This window comes from Fundulus heteroclitus, chromosome 2 (assembly GCF_011125445.2).
Source record: "Fundulus heteroclitus isolate FHET01 chromosome 2, MU-UCD_Fhet_4.1, whole genome shotgun sequence".
In the NCBI taxonomy this organism is placed as follows: Eukaryota; Metazoa; Chordata; class Actinopteri; order Cyprinodontiformes; family Fundulidae; genus Fundulus; species Fundulus heteroclitus.
The window spans coordinates 25,899,372-25,918,046 of NC_046362.1; the positions used below are offsets into that span (position 1 = coordinate 25,899,372).

The following is an 18,675-nucleotide window of genomic DNA, read 5'->3' on the forward strand; positions in this document are numbered from 1 at the left end:
ATAAATAGTGGAATAATTAGTAGAACTGTGAATCCAACGCCCTAAATCACTTTACACAGTTAAAGTTGTTTTCAAATCAGAGTATGTTATTATTAATAACTGCACAGTATTATTTTTCTTATGGTGTAAAATTGCTCTTACCGTATTTTTGGACAATATAGCGCACCGGATTATAAGGCACATTAAATATTCTCCCCAAGTGTGTAATATCACTCAACACTGCAAAAAGTGAACTAAAAGTAAGTAACATTTTCTTGAAATTTGTGAATTTTTCCTTGATTTGAGCAGGTAAATAATAATATTTGCCAATGGAATAAGATTTTTGCACTTAAATTAAGAACAATATATCTCCATCATCTTATTTCATGTGAAGGATATCTTATTTTAGAGGTAAAAATACTCATTCCACTGGCAAATAGTCTTATTTAGCTGCTCAAATCAAGGAAAAACATACTCATTTCAATAAACTTACTTTTGGTTCTCTTTTTAGAGTGCGCCCCGCCGCGTATACAGCTCTCCCCTGAGAGGGTGAGCTATTTGTCTCTGTCGGGAGGGACTACACTGCCCTGTTTCTAACATAAGGCCAAAATAAACTTAACTTTTATACTGAATTAACTTATTGGGTTTATTGTTGCTAGCGCGTACTCCGGGCACGATGCCTTACATGAATGCACTTCTAGTTTCGACATTACAGTCAGGCAGTTTTGTAGACAGCTCAGTGGGCCAATCAGGTAGTGACACAGTGTACCGTAATGCTCCAAATATCCACTGAGCGTAGCGGCTTCATTGCTAACCAAAGTCGTACTTTTAAGAGCATTGTACCACATAAAATCGGTCAGTAAGCACAACAGGAATCATATATAAGGCACACCATCAAGTTTTGAGAAAAATTAAGGAATTTTAAGTATGCCTTATAGTCCAAAAAAATATGGTACTTTACTGTCTCTATTTCTTATTTTTTGTTTTTATATTTGTATACCTTTGTGTGAACCTACAAGCTTTCATTTTCCCTTTCACTTTGCAGTTGGTACACCTGAATTTTCCCCCCATGCACTCTGGGACAATAAAGGACATTTCTTTTTATTTTTGTGGTACGAGTGGCCTTTATTAGAAAGTGGAGTGAAAGGAAATAGGATTGAGAGAGAGGGGGAAGACATGCAGCAAAGTGCACAGCCCAACAGTTGAACCCGAGGTGTCGAGGACTGAGGCCTCCGTACATGGGTGACGCGCACAACCTTTGTGCTACTGCCGTGCCAAATTTCTGCAATACTCTAAAACAATTCAGGAAAGAAGAGTGGGCCAAAATTCCCCCATAATGAGGTGAAGTTTTTTCATCGCTCCAAAAAAACTCCAACAATTCACAACAGAATGCAGCAGAGTTAAATGCTCACCTGTCCTACGTAAACTAGCAGCCTGGCATTGAGAGGACTCTCATCAGGGCTCAACCAGAACTCCGAGTTATCATCAGATGAGACGGAGAACTGGAAATCACCTGGAGGGAGAAGAACACGATCAAAGTGGATGTTAGGGGAAAAATATCTGGATGACCCTCCATTAGTACACAACAAAATCAGACTTAAACAGAATTTCTTAAAATAGGCTATCATGTGTAAAAATGAATGTATAATATGTTGCCCACACGGCCTGTGGCCTTAGTGAGACTTGATATATTTCGTAAAAAATAAATAAATCATACAGAATGTTTTACTATAGCCAGACTTTGAATGTAATAATGCCGTGCTGCTGAAAGAAAAGGCACAGTCCAGTAAAGAAAAAAAAAAAGCTAACAAAAAAAACAACGACTAGCAGACATGTTAATGAACAGATTCCATGTTCTGTTTGTTTAAAAGTGGAGTGTTTAGGATTATGGTCAAGCTGCCAGCATTGTTAGTTAAGCTTATATAAAAGCATCTTATTTTTTGCTGCTGAAAACCTTGACCTTTTGCCTAAATCTCCGGGGTATTTTGGCCGCTGCCTGAGAATATTTTCTCTGCGCTGTCCTTTTATTTTCCCCTTTAGATCCATTCAATCAGCTCCAGACTGAAACTAAGGTTAAGTGTCACAGCTGCTGCACTTAAAGCCAAAGCCAAAGCACAGAGTTTCCCAAACGGAGGAAAAAAATCCCCCCCTCTAAGTGAACTCAAGAGTTTTGCCAATTTCCTTCAAAAGTCAAATTCAACCAATTTACCAAGCATGGCTGCTTAGCATAGCATTAACTTAATGATTCTTTTTACACGTCCGACGGAGGTTTTTTTTTTCACTGCTCTCTTGTAGCTTCAAATAAACGCAGAATCAAACATGCTGCTAGATCATATCAAAACACGGGAATGCTCTTAACGTCTGAGTTTAACTGCTGTGAATCATTTTTCATCCACCAATAGGGTGCGATTAACTCAGAACGAAGCTCTTTAACATTTACGGAGATGACAGTTGTTTTTGGAGTGAGGATGAATTAGTTTTTTTTACCAGTTCTTTTGTGTTTACATACAGCCACGTTTCTTTCATGACGGACATTTCCAGGCAGCGGTGTACACGCAGAAAGGATTAATCCGTAATGGAGTTTGTATTTAATGCAGCAGTGTTGTTAAATCAAATTTACACAAGGTTCTCCGTAGCGCTATTAGACACGTCGTTATAGTATTAAGGAATTCTCCAAAGAGATCTAGATCAAAGTTCCCCAACAGACGTTACCCGTTTAAATCTACTTAGTCATATTTTGTTTGTGCCTGTCTCACGCAGGAGCTAAATGATAAAGGTGAGGGGCCCTTGTTAGAGCTCAAAGTGTGAGGCAGAGAACATCGTGACCTTCACACAATCAGCTCAATCGAGGCATACTACTAGCGAAGGCCGTATGAGAGTCCAAAATGAATGCTAATCTAATTAATAGCTTCAGTTCGGCAATTTGTGTAAGGGCACTTGGACATTTGGGGTTTTCAGTTCCCATAGCAACTGGGTTTCAGGGCAGGACCATAAGGGGACCGCAGCGAGATTTAGCTGAGAGATTGTGGAATTGAGCCAAGATGAAAATGTGAATATCCTCTACATTAGTGGCTTGAAGGTATTCTGATTAAGAGGGCTGAGGAAATTGCCTGCTCTGATAAAGAACACAAGCTTCAAGGCTCTCAGCCTTATACGAGGGAAAAAGGAGCTAGTTACCGTCTTTGTAAGGGTGAAGGAAACCAAATATTCTCAAGCCGTAGTTCTTCCACTTTGGAGCCACTGCTAGCTTCTTCACTGTGGTTCTTGTCTGCAGGAAAAAAACAGACATTTAATGAAAGCAAATGTAGAGGTTCAGAAAGGATTGCAAACTGAAAACCAGCTAGCTGAAAGCTTTAACTCTTCTCTTGTTACTGTGTTTTGATTGTCTTATCGAGAGAGACAAAAAAAATACATACGTAATAGACTCAATCTAAGACGACATTTTGTTAGGTCTGACTGACTTTTGAGTCCATGGAGATGAGTACCTTTATGAGAAGCAAATCAAAACGATCAAGTATTTCTGTTACCTGATAATTATGGTGAAACTCTACTTGCAAAGTGCTGCCATAGATGGATGAAATTAAATAAAGGTGAACAGATGAGGAAAAAATCCCATTTCCAGTAGGTTTTGGGGGAAGGATTAAAAAGCTCAGCTTACTCCATCGTTTCGGTGCCTCAGTAGCCTCTATAACAAGAGCTGTGCAATGTTTCTAATAACTCATTGTTCACTCTTGTCCTTTTCAGTACACTATTATTTTTGGAAGACACCAAAAGCAGTGTTCTTTTTCCATTTATATATATATATATATATATATATATATATATATATATATATATATATATATATATATATATATATATATATATATATATATATATATATATAGTTTGTCCATCATATGTAACCCACCGGTTCATATCGTTCACAAAAGGGACTAGTAGCCTTCTTGAACTCTGATACAAACTTGCATGCTTTAATGTAAAAGTTTTTTGTTTTTTTTTTTATCCTGTAAATACTAGGTCTGTTGTCATGTTATCTGTGTACATCCTAAGCGCATGTCTGCCTCAAAGGAAATTTCACCATGGTAACACATGGTGACCATAAATGATTCTTGATTCTATGGTGCAGTAATCGCTGTAAACCACATCATGCCTCATGAGATGAACGGACAGTACATGACAGGCATGTTTGTGCTGGAGGAGCAACAAGTCTATTTGAGCATTTTACATTTATTGTCCCTACTTTCACTACATCCCTCAAATGATGATTATGGTGATGATTTCCCTCTAAATGATTAGATTTTACAGACTCACACATTTACATTTCACACTCAGTCAAGGGCAACAGCTGCCACTACTATACCACTGGTTTGGTGACATTTATATTCACGTTTTTTAGTACTTACATGAGGATAGAGAGGGAAGTGAAGGTTCTTTCTGAGCTGGGCTATAGAGGAGCCGCACCAGTCCTCAAACACATGTAGGTTGGCCTGGCCCTTATACTGCAAGCACACAAAGAGCAGAGAGCTTAGCACGCACAGCAACAACATTTTATGCTATTAAACACGATATTTGCTTTGGTGTGTCAGCCGTTGGGCCCTGTGCTTGATGATGTGAATATTAAACGGCTGCATTTTGCCCAGTACAGCTCAGAACCTGGCAAAAATATTTATCACCCTTGAACTATTTTACTTTTTTATGTTAAAACATCCCACTTCAATGTATTCTACTGGCATTTTATGTTGTAGACCAGCTCTAAGCACTGAATAGATTGCGAGGCGAAGGAAATATCCCTAAACAAAATTAACAGTCAGAAGTCACATAATTAGTAGAGTCCATTTCTGGAATTCAATCACAGCAGCTATGTTTTTTCATCTTAACAGATGTATTCTAATCTTAAAATTTTGATAACTTACTGATGGATGTATCTTGCCACTTTCGTGTGTATTGTATTTTCAGTTATTGTACTTTTTTTTTTTTTTTTTACATTGTACCCCAAGTGACTACAGATGAAACCTAGCCTTCCCAGCTCAGGCTGGAAAACCTTTCGACTGGACAAATACTACTTAAACTAAGGAGTGACAAAAAGTAATTGTTGAAAGAAAGCAATAATAGCAAAGATTATTATGCCACCAACCCCGTGGGTTAGTCAGACAGCATGTGGAAGGTGCTCTACTCTGATAATAACAAAACTGAACATTAAAGCCTGAATCAAACAGTTAATCTGTGGACAAATAGAAACATTGTGCATCATCCAGCTGATTGCAGCATCATCACAGCGAACCATGGTGGCAACCATATACTGGGGATGCTTTTCTTTACTCGGGGCAGGGAAGCTGGTCAGAGTTGATAGGAAGGTGGCTGGACCTAAAAGGGAATCCTGAAAGGAAACCTGTTAGAGACTGCAGGAGACTTGAAATGGGGCAGAGGTTCCCCTTCCAGGAAGGCAACAATCCTTAATGAACAACCGGAGCTACAGTACAGGATCGTAAGCCTATTCATGCTTAAAAATGGTCATTTGTCAGCTATTGTCTGCAGACGCTCTTAATTCTATCTGGCAGGGCTTTAGTGAGAAGAATGAGAAAATAGGTTGTTAGCCAGATGTGTGAAGCTGGAAAGTGCTTAGACTTGTAGCTGTAATATTGAGGTTAAGCGCAGACGCGTGTTACATTTTCAGAATTTACTTGTTTAAAAAAAAAAGATTAAGTAATTTTTCTTCAATTTCAAAATTATGTGCCGGTCTCAAAAAACAAAAAAAACACAAACACACTGAGGTATTTTCCCCTGTAATGCTAAAAAACCTAAAAAAGTTTAAGAGGCTGGACTATTAGAAGAAAAAAAAAGAATACTTGATTGAATAATGCAGCCTCTGGTCTCCAGTGTTGGTGCTGTCCTGAATAACATAACAAGGTGATGGAGGGCTCATGAGGAGCTTTAGGAGGGAACGTGGACCGAGAGCGTCTGGAGCAGTTTGTCAAAGGTCATCCCCGGCCCACAGTCTGACATTTGTCTGAATTACAGAGGGAAATCACAGGACACGGCAAGGACAGATGGTGAAACCAGTCTGCTTTGGGGTTCAGTTTCCTCTGGCGCACACAAAGGTCGACTCATCCAAAAAAAAAAAACATAAATAAATAAAACAACAATAGAAGATTTGGAAACAACAGATTAGGTAGGGAAGGCTTTCATTTTCACACATTACTACTTTTACTGACATGCTAAGTTCAACCAATGTGCCACTCAATGTTGTGACATGATTCAATAACCTGCAAAGTTTTTGTTTTTATACTTGACGATCAACACACTTGTGCACAATGTCCACACATATGGCATCCTGTTAATGTGTGACAACAGACTCAGCGGGCCGCCTCTGTAATGCTGCCACAGACGTTTAGAACATCACACAGAGCTCGAACAGAAAGCTGGCTCTCATCCGGAAACTACAATAGACCGGCACAGTGAGGTGCTCTGGCAGATCAAAGCTAAAGCTGGCATCCCTACTTTGGCAACCTTTCAATTGAAAGAAGTCTTTTTTTGAGTGCGCCGATAGCTAGAGAGTCAACAAGTGTGAAGCTGTCAAATCAATCAGTCAGGAGACCAGAAGAGACTGCCCAACACTAAGGGGGAAAAAAATTGAAGTAGTTGCCATGACTGATGATTAGGAGTCTGCATTGGCAATAAACATTGAGTTATAACTAGGTATTAGCTAATACTTTTTCTGGTCTGACATAGTAGAGAATAACTTATCTTGATCCATGTTACTTTCTGTATTCACTGCCGGATTAATGAGAAATTTTAGGATTTATTTGCATTTTTTTCTTCACAGTCAGACGTTTCCATAAAATAAGATGCTGGTGTCTTTGCTTTGTAAGCTTCTGACGAACCAATTCACTCCACTTGAATTAAATGGGGACAAACCTGTGGATTGATTGAAAGGCAACGGCTCTGCTTCCTTAGTGTAAAACCAGATGCTTGAGGGCGCCACACTCATCTGTTCAAACCCTTATATACACCAGTACAGACAGTGTGGAACTCTCTTGCCATTTTATTGTGCACGGTGGGTTCTGTGTCTGAGGATTAAAAAAAATGTTTGGAGTGATATGTGCCTAAAACTGGTAACAGAGCATCATTATTCATTCTGAGTCTTAATGGGTTGCAGGTTCCCTCAAATAGGGAGAAGCCATTCTCGAAAAGCAATGTAAAAAAAAAAGAAAAAAAAGAAAAAGCAGTACTGTAGTCTGAAATATGGGGTATTTTGGCCATAATGACCAATCTTATAACCAAGGGCAAAAAGGGGGAAATTTGTAATGCTTCTCAGATGTGAAGTACGGGGACGGCCGCATTATGTTGTGGGGTGCAGGTGAAAGTGGGTAACTTCGCTCAATAGATGGAATAGTATGGGGAAACACTGAAGTATGATCTCAAGACATAAGCCAGGAAGTTAAAGCTTGGTCACAAATGGGTCTTCCAAACGCACAATGACCCTAAGCATATCTCTAAATTTGTTATAAAGGACAAAAAGGTCCTTGTCTTGGAGGGGACATCAAAAAAGCAATGATCTCAGTCGCATGGCAAATGTGACTAAATTAGACTCAGTTTAGTCAAGACAACATTTCAGGAAACTGCTGTGAGAAGTTTGTGGAAGGTAGCAGAAAACAAAGGAAAAGCTAAACTAAACTTCGCACTTATTACTCTGCCATTCAACGACAAGAAATGTAATCTTGTCGAGCTGCGCCCACATCTACGCTTTAAAAAGAGAAAGACGTTGACAGAGAGCGCCCCGCTCCCGAAGTGTCACGCAGGCATTTCAACAGATGGCCTGACACAAAGAGGTTCTCCTCGTCTCTCTTGTAATGCCGCTCAAAAATAAATTAATGAATAAATAAATAAAACAGCCCATGCACGCTGACAGCTAAAGATCAATTACAGCAGATGAATTAACCATGAGAGGCTATTGTTTTGAAAACATGTCATTAGAGAGCATTCTGGCTTTAATTTACGCTTGTGTGTGTGTGTGTGTGTGTGTGTGTGTGTGTATGTGTATATATATATATATATATATATATATATATATATATACATTGCTACTACTTATCTGGAGTTTCAAGTAGAATTAAATTAAAAAACAAAAAGGGGGCAGAGGGCAGAATGTAGGCGGTAGACAGAATCAAAGAGAAAAAAGGCAGGAAGCCTAGAAATTGAACAGGAACGCTTGATGTCTAAAAACGGGATAGATGAGGGGACGGGTGGTGCAAGGTTAGAAGGATTTAGCAGGCAGTCCTTATGCAAATATGCCTTGTGTGAAGCTTTTAATACATCTCATGGGTTTTAAAAACAAACCCTCTTTTGACCTGGCCCCCTCTCGCCACTCCTCTTGTCAAACAGAAATAAGCGGGCAGCTTAAAAGTCTCCAACATTCATTTAAGCACACGTCAGTGTAGCCCTGGAGCTACTGGCTGTAAATTCAGCTTCCTGCTGGGGGGCACTTGTGTATAATGGGCGCACTTCGCAGGGAAAAGCAGGTAAGAGTGATTTTGGTGTTTTCGGCATAAATCAGCGAAAATTATGCTGAAATGCCTTTTTCTTCACCCATTGTAATGGCAACTTACCCATCTTCCTTGACGCTGTTGATTTGTCCTTGCTTCTTCAAAGAATAATTTGATCTATTTTTTTTATTTTTTTGCTTTTGTATTATATCCCTTAATATAAGGGCCTTTAGTCCCAGTATCCCTAACCCAGTCCTGTACTGTCTTGTCTTTCCACTTGCTTTTATTTTTCTGCACCCATCTCTCCATGAGCTGCCAAATGCTGTCAGTTTCTCACTTCTGTCTTTAGTCTTACTGAGGTCAGCTTGTCAGTTTACCTCCTCTGCTTTTATAATGTCTTCATCCTAATTCTGTAGGGACATAATACTGCCATTGCAATGAAAAGTAGGTTACATGTGATAGTTTTTTTTTTCAAATCAGGTCCGAGGGAGAGATGCATTGAGAAATTGGCTGGTTACCAGAATAGGTCCGATGTGGTCAGTTATAAATGTAAAAATATTTTTTCTGATCAGTGAACGCACCATAAAACTACCAGACAGCACTGCCGCTGGCACTCTTCTGTGTGAATGCTATTACTAAGGGAACAAGACCCAACAGCAATTTTCAGCAAGGTTATCAAACTGAAGTCGGAGAAAGCCTTGAGATGTAAGGAGCTGTTAAAAAAACACAATGTATTTTCTGCAAAACATAAAGATTCATTCAAGGCCCTGTACAACTGCGAGGGAGAGAGAGAGATTTTCAGCAGACGACAGAGATGTTGAAGAACAAACTTGCTCTGTTTGCTCTCTCGCCGTCTTTTGAGCCTTCAGCCTGGTTGTCATGGAACATGGTGGATTTGAAAATGTGAGTAAAGCATTTCAGAGACAATCGATATAGAAGATTGGACGCAGATTTCAAAATATGCATCTACCATTTAGCAAACTGATAATGCCGGTCATTTTTTTACCTAAAAAAAAAAATTTTAAGAAAAAGGGTATGCGGCCTTTCTGGAAGAATTTTATTAAATGTCTTTGGACTCATTCTGTTCAGTCCTTGCACCCGGCTAACAAAGTATCCTGTATCCTACAGTTATGAAAATGGGTAAAGTGGACAACTCAAGGACAAAGGAAGCCTTGGGATTTTGAAATAAAGAAAAAGCTTCAAAAACAAAACCATGATCACCATCTTTGTTCTCACTTCTATATTTGTGTGAACTTGTCTCAGCACCACAACTCTCTAGTTTCCGCTCTCCCTCATCCATCTGGTCTCACCAATAACCAGCATGCAAACAGAATTTTCATGTGCATTATTATCTTCTCCTTCCTTCAGGAGTCTTGTCTCATGTTTCTGAAAATCTGGCGCAGCCTTCTGCACTCTTGCTGGCACTGAGGTACAGACAAATGGTGGCTCTGCGCATCCACAGATGAGCCATAACACCAGCTGACACCATTAATCCCAGCAGAAAAAGAAACAAGGAACATGACATTTCAGGTAATAGCTAAGAGGATGCATGTCTTTAATTCTTTAAATACAGAGAGTTAGCATTTTTACAGTGGAGTCAAAACTTTTATTTCATAAGACTTTTGAAAAAAGTAAAAAATAAACCGAATCTAATTTCTTAAGAAATAAAGGAATGTGCAGAAAACTGAAAAAGATTAAAAAATTCTTCACCAGAATTTCTTATAACCTTGTACATTGGGACTGTCATGATTTTTCTTGATGAACCCAAACACAGCCACCCACTGAGCCTTGTTTTTACAGCTTTATTGTAAAGGTGAGTTGTGGAGAAGGAGACCAGAGAGGCTGTACCGGATTGAAGCAGGAGGATGGTGATGGCAGGAGCTGGGGAGCTGCGGGTGCTGTGCTGTGGAGTCAGAAGCACGCTGGGAGCCAGGAATAGCCAGCAACACGGCAGAGAGTTCTTGGAGTGCTGGAGTAGCAGCAGCAGCAGCAGAGAGAGTTCTTGGGGTGCTGGAGTAGCAGCAGCATCAGCAGCACAGCAGAGAGAGAGTTCTTGGGGTGCTGGAGTAGCAGCAGCAGCAGAGAGAGAGTTCTTGGGGTGCTGGAGTAGCAGCAGCAGCAGCAGAGAGAGAGTTCTTGGGGTGCTGGAGTAGCAGCAGCAGCAGAGAGAGAGTTCTTGGGGTGCTGGAGTAGCAGCAGCAGCAGCAGCAGCAGCAGCAGCAGCAGCAGCAGCAGCAGAGAGAGAGTTCTTGGGGTGCTGGAGTAGCAGCAGCACCAGCAGCAGAGAGAGTTCTTGGGGTGCTGGAGTAGCAGCAGCACCAGCAGCACAGCAGAGAGATTACTTGGAGGTGGGCAGGGAGGCGTCGACAAACGGAACTCTGTCAGGCAGACGTAGGAAGCTCTGGCTAGCAGGCATGGGAGCTCTGACTAGCAGACGTGAGAAGCTCTGACTGGCAGGCGTGAGAAGCACGAGGCAGGACGAGTTTTGGATGAAGACAATCCAGCAGGGGAGAGCAGACTGAAGGGAGAGCTGAGTCCGGCATAATTAACAACGGCGGGTGGAACTAACGAGGAGGTGGAGTGAGAACTGGGCTGCATGAGAGGTGGAAAAAGCTGGCAAGTTCCTGGGTAGACAGGGAGGCACAAAAACTGCACCATGACAGGGTCTGATGAATATTTTCTCCTGGCTTTCAGAGGGTTCTGTTAGATTTGAGGCTGTATTTTCACTTTTCTGCAGTCCAGCACTTTTTTTTTTACTTGCCGATTGGGACAGTGCACAGTGACCTGGATGGATATATACATGAATGCCATCCAGATTTATTAAGCCGTACTATGTAGCTGAAGAAGACAGCATTAAAAAGTGTTGCTTGCAAGGTGAAACATTGTCCCTGATGTCACTGAAAGAAACATTTGTCATCAAGTTTCTGAAGCATGTCTGGAGCCACATTGAAACAAAGTAAACATGCTAGCATTAGCATAGCAACAAAGCAAACTGCACGAAACTAAAACATGTCGGCAGGAGCAAGACGGGAGCTTACTGAAGACTGCAGCTGCGCTAGGGTTAGCTGTACATTTAGAAATATATGATAAAGCTTTGTGCTTAAATTGATGCACTTTCCGAACATTGTAGCTGCTGCCGTACAGGAGCAGCATGTTGAGGCTAACCAGCAGAAACTCTGGTTGGGGCAAAAATCTTTGTTGCTGTCAGGAAAAGAAAGAAGAATACGATAATCTGCAGGGAATGTCCAAGTTGAATGAGTAGTAAAAGTGATTAAACGTGTTGTATTATTTTACTCCAATTTAAAGCTACTTCGATATTAGGCATATACTGTACATGAAATTAATTTAATTACATTTAATGACAGACTGGGCTGGGACTTGATGTCAGAACCAGATACAAAAATTCCTGATGGGGGGAAATCTGCTGAGACATTTTCTGTGACCTAATGACGTGGTTTAAAGCTGACGCTCTGGCTTCAGAAAGCAAACCGTTATTTTTTCTAGAACCATCAAATAACTAGTTTTAGCACAAGGTGCAGTTTAGCACTGGAACACAAATCTCAAAGAGCTCTCCACTAAAAACTTTCCAAACACCAACAGTAGAGAAAAAAATATTTCTCTAAAGAAAAGACTTTCATGTACTGTCCTAACCTGAGCTCTTTGGCTTGTCGGCCAACTACATATTGCACATAAGCTTTCATGGTACCAAGGACTGGACTGCACAAAAAATCAGCAGGAAAGCACACAAAGTCCAAATGAAAATCAAGACCGCCTAAGATTTTAAGAAAGTCTGGCATTTAAAAAAAAAAAAGCATCTATATAAAAAATTAATAAGCTCGGTAAAAACATTTGTAGAAAACTGAATATCTGAATACAGAGCCTTAACATTTAATCAGAAAACAAAAAGTCCGAAAAAGGACACGAGGCACACTGGATTTAGTTTAAAAGATGTTTATGGGATAATATAAACGGACTATGCACTTTCTTACAGAAACGGGAAGACAAATTTCAGCTTTATCAGCCACATTAGCAAGGATTTGTATAATCTACCATCTTTCTCATGACCAATTCTGTTCCGTAACGCCAAGGTCGTAACATAAAGGAGGTTAAGACTGCTGCATTAGATACCTCTCATTGTGAAATATGGGACACGTTTCGCTCATTTCTGGCGGTAAAAAATAGAATGAATCATATTTTTTTGGACATGGAGCCTTTTGGATAGACAGACAGAACAGTGAAGATATAAAATCTTCACACCTCCTCACACCTCACATTAAGTTAGCAAGAGGAGGGAATCAGAGACAAAAAACATGAGTTCCCACCTCTGGTATTGTCACCGCATGTATGATTGAAGAGACAAAAGTGACTGTTTGCTTCTACATGAGTCATAAGTCTGAGCTGAGCTGCAAAAATCAGCCTCACTTCCCTACTAAGGGGTGGAAAACAGGTTGTCCACATTCTGTCAAGCTGTCATCAGATTAAATAAAACTCTCCTTTGCAATAGGTGTCACAGAACAGAGATGTCTCTCAACTCATTCACTGATATCTACCTCCAATCTATCCTCTTCAACCTGATTTGGTTTAATATTTGAAATGTTTCACAGCTTTATTCAATGGATATACTTCAGCGCTAAACCCGTTACTCTAACAACACAATAAAAAAAATTTTAACATCCCTTTTTCTCTGCTTCTTACTAAATAAAAGGGTTTAATTAGCTAAACTCCTGTATGGAACGACTGAAAACGACCGTTTCACCTTTGTCTGTGGCTACTATTTGTTTAAAAAGCCAGCCAGCAGCTTGCACTCTAATCTTCATCTCATTTCAGCGTTCATGACATGTCGGTGTCCTTGATCAACTGCACACAGCAGAATATCAACACTAATCCTCAGTCACCTCTGGACGAGCTCACTGGTTGGGGTGGGGGATTCTAAGAGAGCCACCAAAGAAGAGATACAATACGGGGGAAAAAAAATAAAAGCTGCTTCCAACTTTGAATAATTGAAAAACAAATAACCATTCGGCTTTTATTTTGTTGATATCTGATGTCAGTGTAACAACCTCTCCTAGCCTTTGACAGCTGGTATACAACTCCATTCTGCCACAGCCAGACTGAGTCTCTGTCTTTGATAGTGCCAGCTGAGTGCTCCCTCAGTCCTTCACCATCCTGGCTGTGCATCAAAAACATGGGAATGCTGGTAATTAGGACAGATAGCTTGTGAAGGCAGAGGAAGTTATTTATTTATTTTTTTACTAACTTGGCCTTGGCTTATCATTGCATCTGAGCTAAATGAACATTTTTGTGCAAGGTTTGAATTAAAATATTTGACCCTACTGTGCTGGAGGTTTATAGCTTTGTTTTTTTAAACAGAACAGGTAAAAACATGCCTTTAAAAGTAACATGCAAAAAGGAAGACACACCCACCATCAGTTCTTATTTTAGCACCTATTTTTTATAAAGATGGTCTGACCATTTAAGCAAACAGACTCAGATGAGCAATTCTAGTCTAGATTAGTGCAATGTCTTAATCATTTCCCTTTCCAGCTTAACTTCTGCTGAACAACAGGTCAGTAGCTATGTTTATATGCACAAAATTTCCCGATTGGATCAAAATGTATTCGGATTAAATCATCAGAGTGTACTGTTTATTTGGGCACAAAATCAATTAATCCGTTCATAATGTGCATGCATAGGCACCTGGCTTTATTCAGAATAGAACCACTCTGATATGCGCAGTTATCAAAAAAAACAAAAACACACACTGAAAAATAAGTACTTCTGTCTTTCCCAGCGCCCAGGCTCGACTTGAATGATGTTCTAATTACGGTCGAAACATTACTGAGTAAGCAACAATTATGAGCTCTTTTATTTCTTTGAACAGAAAGGTTGCATCGAGAGCCCAGACAGTTTTGCTTCCCAACGTATTTCTGCCACTCACCAATGCAGAAATACGTCACATTTACATCAGGCACACATACTCGGGTCAGTCTGCCACATTCGGAATAATTTTTATAGCGTTTACATGCAAATTGATCGGATTATCAATCAGCATAAACCACCCCTCTGATTCAGATTACAATTTCATGCCGATTGAGCTTAATCTGATCATCATATTCTGATTGGCTGGTTTACTTGACGCATTTTTATTTGGATCGGCCAATGATTGTGATTACTTTTGTCCATGTAAACATAGCTATCGTCTTATTTGACGAGCAAGTTTGGGTTCATCTCAGCTGTTGTACATCTTGCTATTTCCTAGGGTTCTAGATCAGGGATGGGCAACTGGCGGCCCGGGGGCCGCACACGGCCCTCGTCATCACTCAGTGCGGCCTGCAAATAGATCAATAATAATTTAATAATGATAAAAAAAAATAAAAAATGTAATTATACTTTTGACCGATAGGGGGCCGTACCCAAACAATAGCGGGCATGGGCCGCTTTGCAACAGCGAGGAAGAAAGTCAAGAGCCCTGGCCACTAGCAGTGGAATAAAGGGAAAACTTGACGAGAAAGTCACATTTTTCAGACAAAATGGGAAGAAGTATGGACATGGGGATTTTTTTTTTTTTGGTCTCTTGTCATTCACACACAACATAAACCGTGAGAGCCGACGTGAGTTTTGAAACTGCAAAGCTTTGTCTTAAGCAGAAGATCAAACGTGCAGCACCGCGTTCACAGACCAGTGTGATGCATTTGTGAGCGTCAGAAAGCTATGGTGCATTCAGGAGCATGGGACATTAGATTTTTCAGAATAAAAAGCTAACAGATGTGCATAATCAAAAAGTAACAGAAATACAATTATAGAGCATTCAGTATTGTAAGAAAGCCCACACTGTTTCTGGATAGACACGTTATTGTTTGAGTTAAGTTCCGTTCCGTTTTAGGCCTGTTTCCTTGTAAATTTGAAATGACCCATGCTCCTGAATGCATTGATATGGAGTTTAAATTCCTTTTTTGCAATTTTTTTTTAAAGCAAACGGTTTGCCTTTTGCTTAAGGACATATTAAAATGCATTTATATGCAGAAAATAGTTATATGTTGGTGCAGTAAACATACAGATATAAATTCATCTAAAATTTGTTCTTATTGAGAATAATTTGTAGCGTCTTTCATATCCAATTATTTGAAGTGCGTGGTCATGTGGCCCTCCAATGGTCGTGCTGAAAAAAATGTGGCCCTCTTTATCATGGAAGTTGCCCATCCCTGTTCTAGATGCTCTGGCTGCAAAACAAGCCCAGATCATCAGTCTTCCACCACCACACTTCACTGTTTGAGGCAAGCTGATATGCTGTACTTGGTACCGTCCAAACGTTTTGCTTGTGCCTTATGGCTGAACATGTCATCCATTGGACATCGTTACCAAAGTGTTTTTTTTTTTTTTACTAACTTGGCCTTGGCTTATCATTGCATCTGAGCTAAATGAACATTTTTGTGCAAGGTTTGAATTAAAATATTTGACCCTACTGTGCTTGAGGTTCATAATTGTGTTTTTTTAAACAGAACAGGTAAAAACATGCCTTTAAAAGTAACATGCAAAAAGGAAGACACAAACACCATCAGTTCTTATTTTAGCACCTATTTTTTATAAAGATGGTCTGACCATTTAAGCAAACAGACTCAGATGAGCAATTCCACTAGTGCAACGTCTTAATCATTTCCCTTTCCAGCTTTACTTCTGCTGAACAACAGGTCACTAGCTATGTTTATATGCACAAAATTTCCCGACTGGATCAAAATGTATTCGGATTAAATCATCGGAGTGTACCGTTTATTTGGGCACAAAATCAATTAATCCGATCATAATGTGCATGCATAGGCACCTGGCTTTATTCAGAATAGAACCACTCTGAGTGGTTCTATTCTGTGCAGTTATCAAATTCCCCTAAAAAAAAACACACAAAAAAAATAAGTACTTCTGTCTTTCCCAGCACCCAGGCTGGACTTGAATGATGTTCTAATTACGGTCGAAACATTACTGAGTAAGCTACAATTTTGAGCTCTTTTATTTATTTTTTTTGAACATAAAGGTTACATCGAGAGCCCTGATAGTTTTGCTTCCCAACGTATTTCCACCACTCATCAATGCAGAAATACATTATTGTGGTCAGTCTGCCACAATAACTTTTATAGCATTTACATGCAAAATGATCGGATTATCAATCAGCATAAACCACCCCTCTGATTCATATTACAATTTCATTCCGATTGAGCTTAATCTGATCATCATGTTCTGATTGGCTGGTTTACTTGACGCATTTTTATTTGGATCGGCCATTGATTGCTATTACTTTTGTCCATGTAAACATAGCTGTCGTCTTATTTGATGAGCAAGTTTGGGTTCATTTCAGCTGTTGTACATCTTGCTATTTCCTAGGGTTCCAGATGCTCTGGCTGCAAAACAAGCCCAGATCATCCACCACCACACTTCACTGTTTGAGGCAAGCTGATATGCTGTACTTGGTACTGTCCAAACATTTTGCTTGTGTCATCAGATCAATAGTGGTGTTCCCTGGATGTTTATTTATTTCTGTTAATAAATTCCTTTACTGGAAAAGAAGTTGTCACTCCTTTATTCAATATGTTTGCAGAGTTTGCTGTTAGAAGAATGCCAGTCCTCAAATCACCCATTCACCTATTGTCCTAATATCAGCTGTTTGGACTGACCAGACAATACCTAACAGACCAGAAGCAGAAAAAAGGCATGCGATAGGTTGTTGGAAAGGTGTGACTCTCTAGTTTCCAAGGATACGAATCATGAGGGACTGAGTCTAAAGCTATTTTTGTTGTCATCTTTCCTCGAAGAGTCCGCCATGTTTGACTGACCTTTAAATTTTGTCTTCTGAGTTTAAACTACTGTAAAACCGACAGTACTTGTGAAAAAAAAACATCAGCTACTTGTTTTAGAAACATCAAAGCTTCCTCCTTCGAGAAATTTAGGAAAAAAATGTGGACGACTTTTAGAGAAAGTGAAAAACGGCGCCGCCCTCTCTGCCGGGAGTCGGGTCGGTTGGGCTTAAATTCAACTTTGTAGAAAGTCTAGCTCCTTCCAAACAAAGTTCAAAGAAATTAAAGTTGCCTTAAAACCATTGCACAGTAATGAATGCTGTGTTACAGTTTGCATTATTAAGGGTCTCATTTTTAAAACTTTGCGTGTAATCCATACTAAAAGGGTATCTACGGCAAGGAAAAAAAGGTGTACGCAAAAAATAAAAATTAAAAATTAAAAAAAAAATTTTTTGATTTTAAATTGTTTAAAAAAAACATACGCACACAACCAGCACGGAATTTCCCTTTATAGATCACAGCTGTATTTGACCGTTTGTGTACCAGGTTCCGCCTCATGTTCTGCTCTCTATACGCCCAGATTCAACCGTTAATGATCAACGCAAAGCACCTCATGAATGGTAATGTATATTATATTGATCCTTTTTTTCATCATGATCAAATGGTAACCATGGAAAAAAGGCAAAGCAACTGTGAGAAAAATTCAGAGAGAAGTTGATTAAATGTGAAAATCAGAGGCAAGAGCACATATGATGCCCACATTAAAATAAGTTGTTAAAAAGTAAACAAGGCCGTGCTCCTTGTTGAAATTCCCCCGTGGCTGCGCATCCAGATGGACATTCAGAGGAGGGAGGGAAATCAGGAGAAATGAAAGGTTTCCTCCACGATTATTAACCCCCCGAAAACACAGAAAAACTCCAAAAAGCATTTCAGGAAGCCGACGGGCACTGAGTGCTGCCTGGGTGTGAGCGGTGAGCGTGCTTCCTTTGCGCTCTGGGGGTTGGAGAGCTGTCTTTCAGCACCTGGGAGGTAGGTGTAGCCACTTTCTAAAGCAGCATATTGGCCAGTCATTATTGGCCAGGAAGTATTTTAGCCCTGAAACCACGTTTCCTCAATACCCCCACCTCCAAGCTCTTCTAACAGTGCCAATGCATCCACCGAGCCGCGTTACTCACAAGTGTATTTGACCGTTTACAGCAATTAAAGTGATTGCCGCACACCTTGTCACAATAATCTGTTAATCAGTGGAACACGTCACCCTGGTGATCATTGGGGAGAGGAATGTGATGATAGAAAACCCCGATAAAATGTATTTAAGATGTCTTATTGGCATTTTTTTATTTGAAATGTCCATATCTATACTTAAGTGTCACCAGCACAAGAATGAATAAAAGTGGGGGTTTAAATGCTTTTGATAAGGTCAATCT

General features: G+C 39.9%; 1 protein-coding gene across 1 annotated transcript in view; it reads right to left on the reverse strand.

Moving 5' to 3' along the window:
- The window catches only part of b4galnt4a (beta-1,4-N-acetyl-galactosaminyl transferase 4a), a 217,044-nt gene that overhangs the window by 82,505 nt on the left and 115,864 nt on the right, over nt 1-18,675 (reverse strand). The window contains exons 4-6 of the mRNA XM_036151546.1: nt 4,386-4,481; nt 3,157-3,247; nt 1,392-1,492 (exon numbers count right to left, since the gene is read on the reverse strand). Of these exons, the coding sequence (XP_036007439.1) occupies nt 1,392-1,492; nt 3,157-3,247; nt 4,386-4,481 (288 nt within the window). The remainder of the gene's footprint in view (nt 1-1,391; nt 1,493-3,156; nt 3,248-4,385; nt 4,482-18,675) is intronic.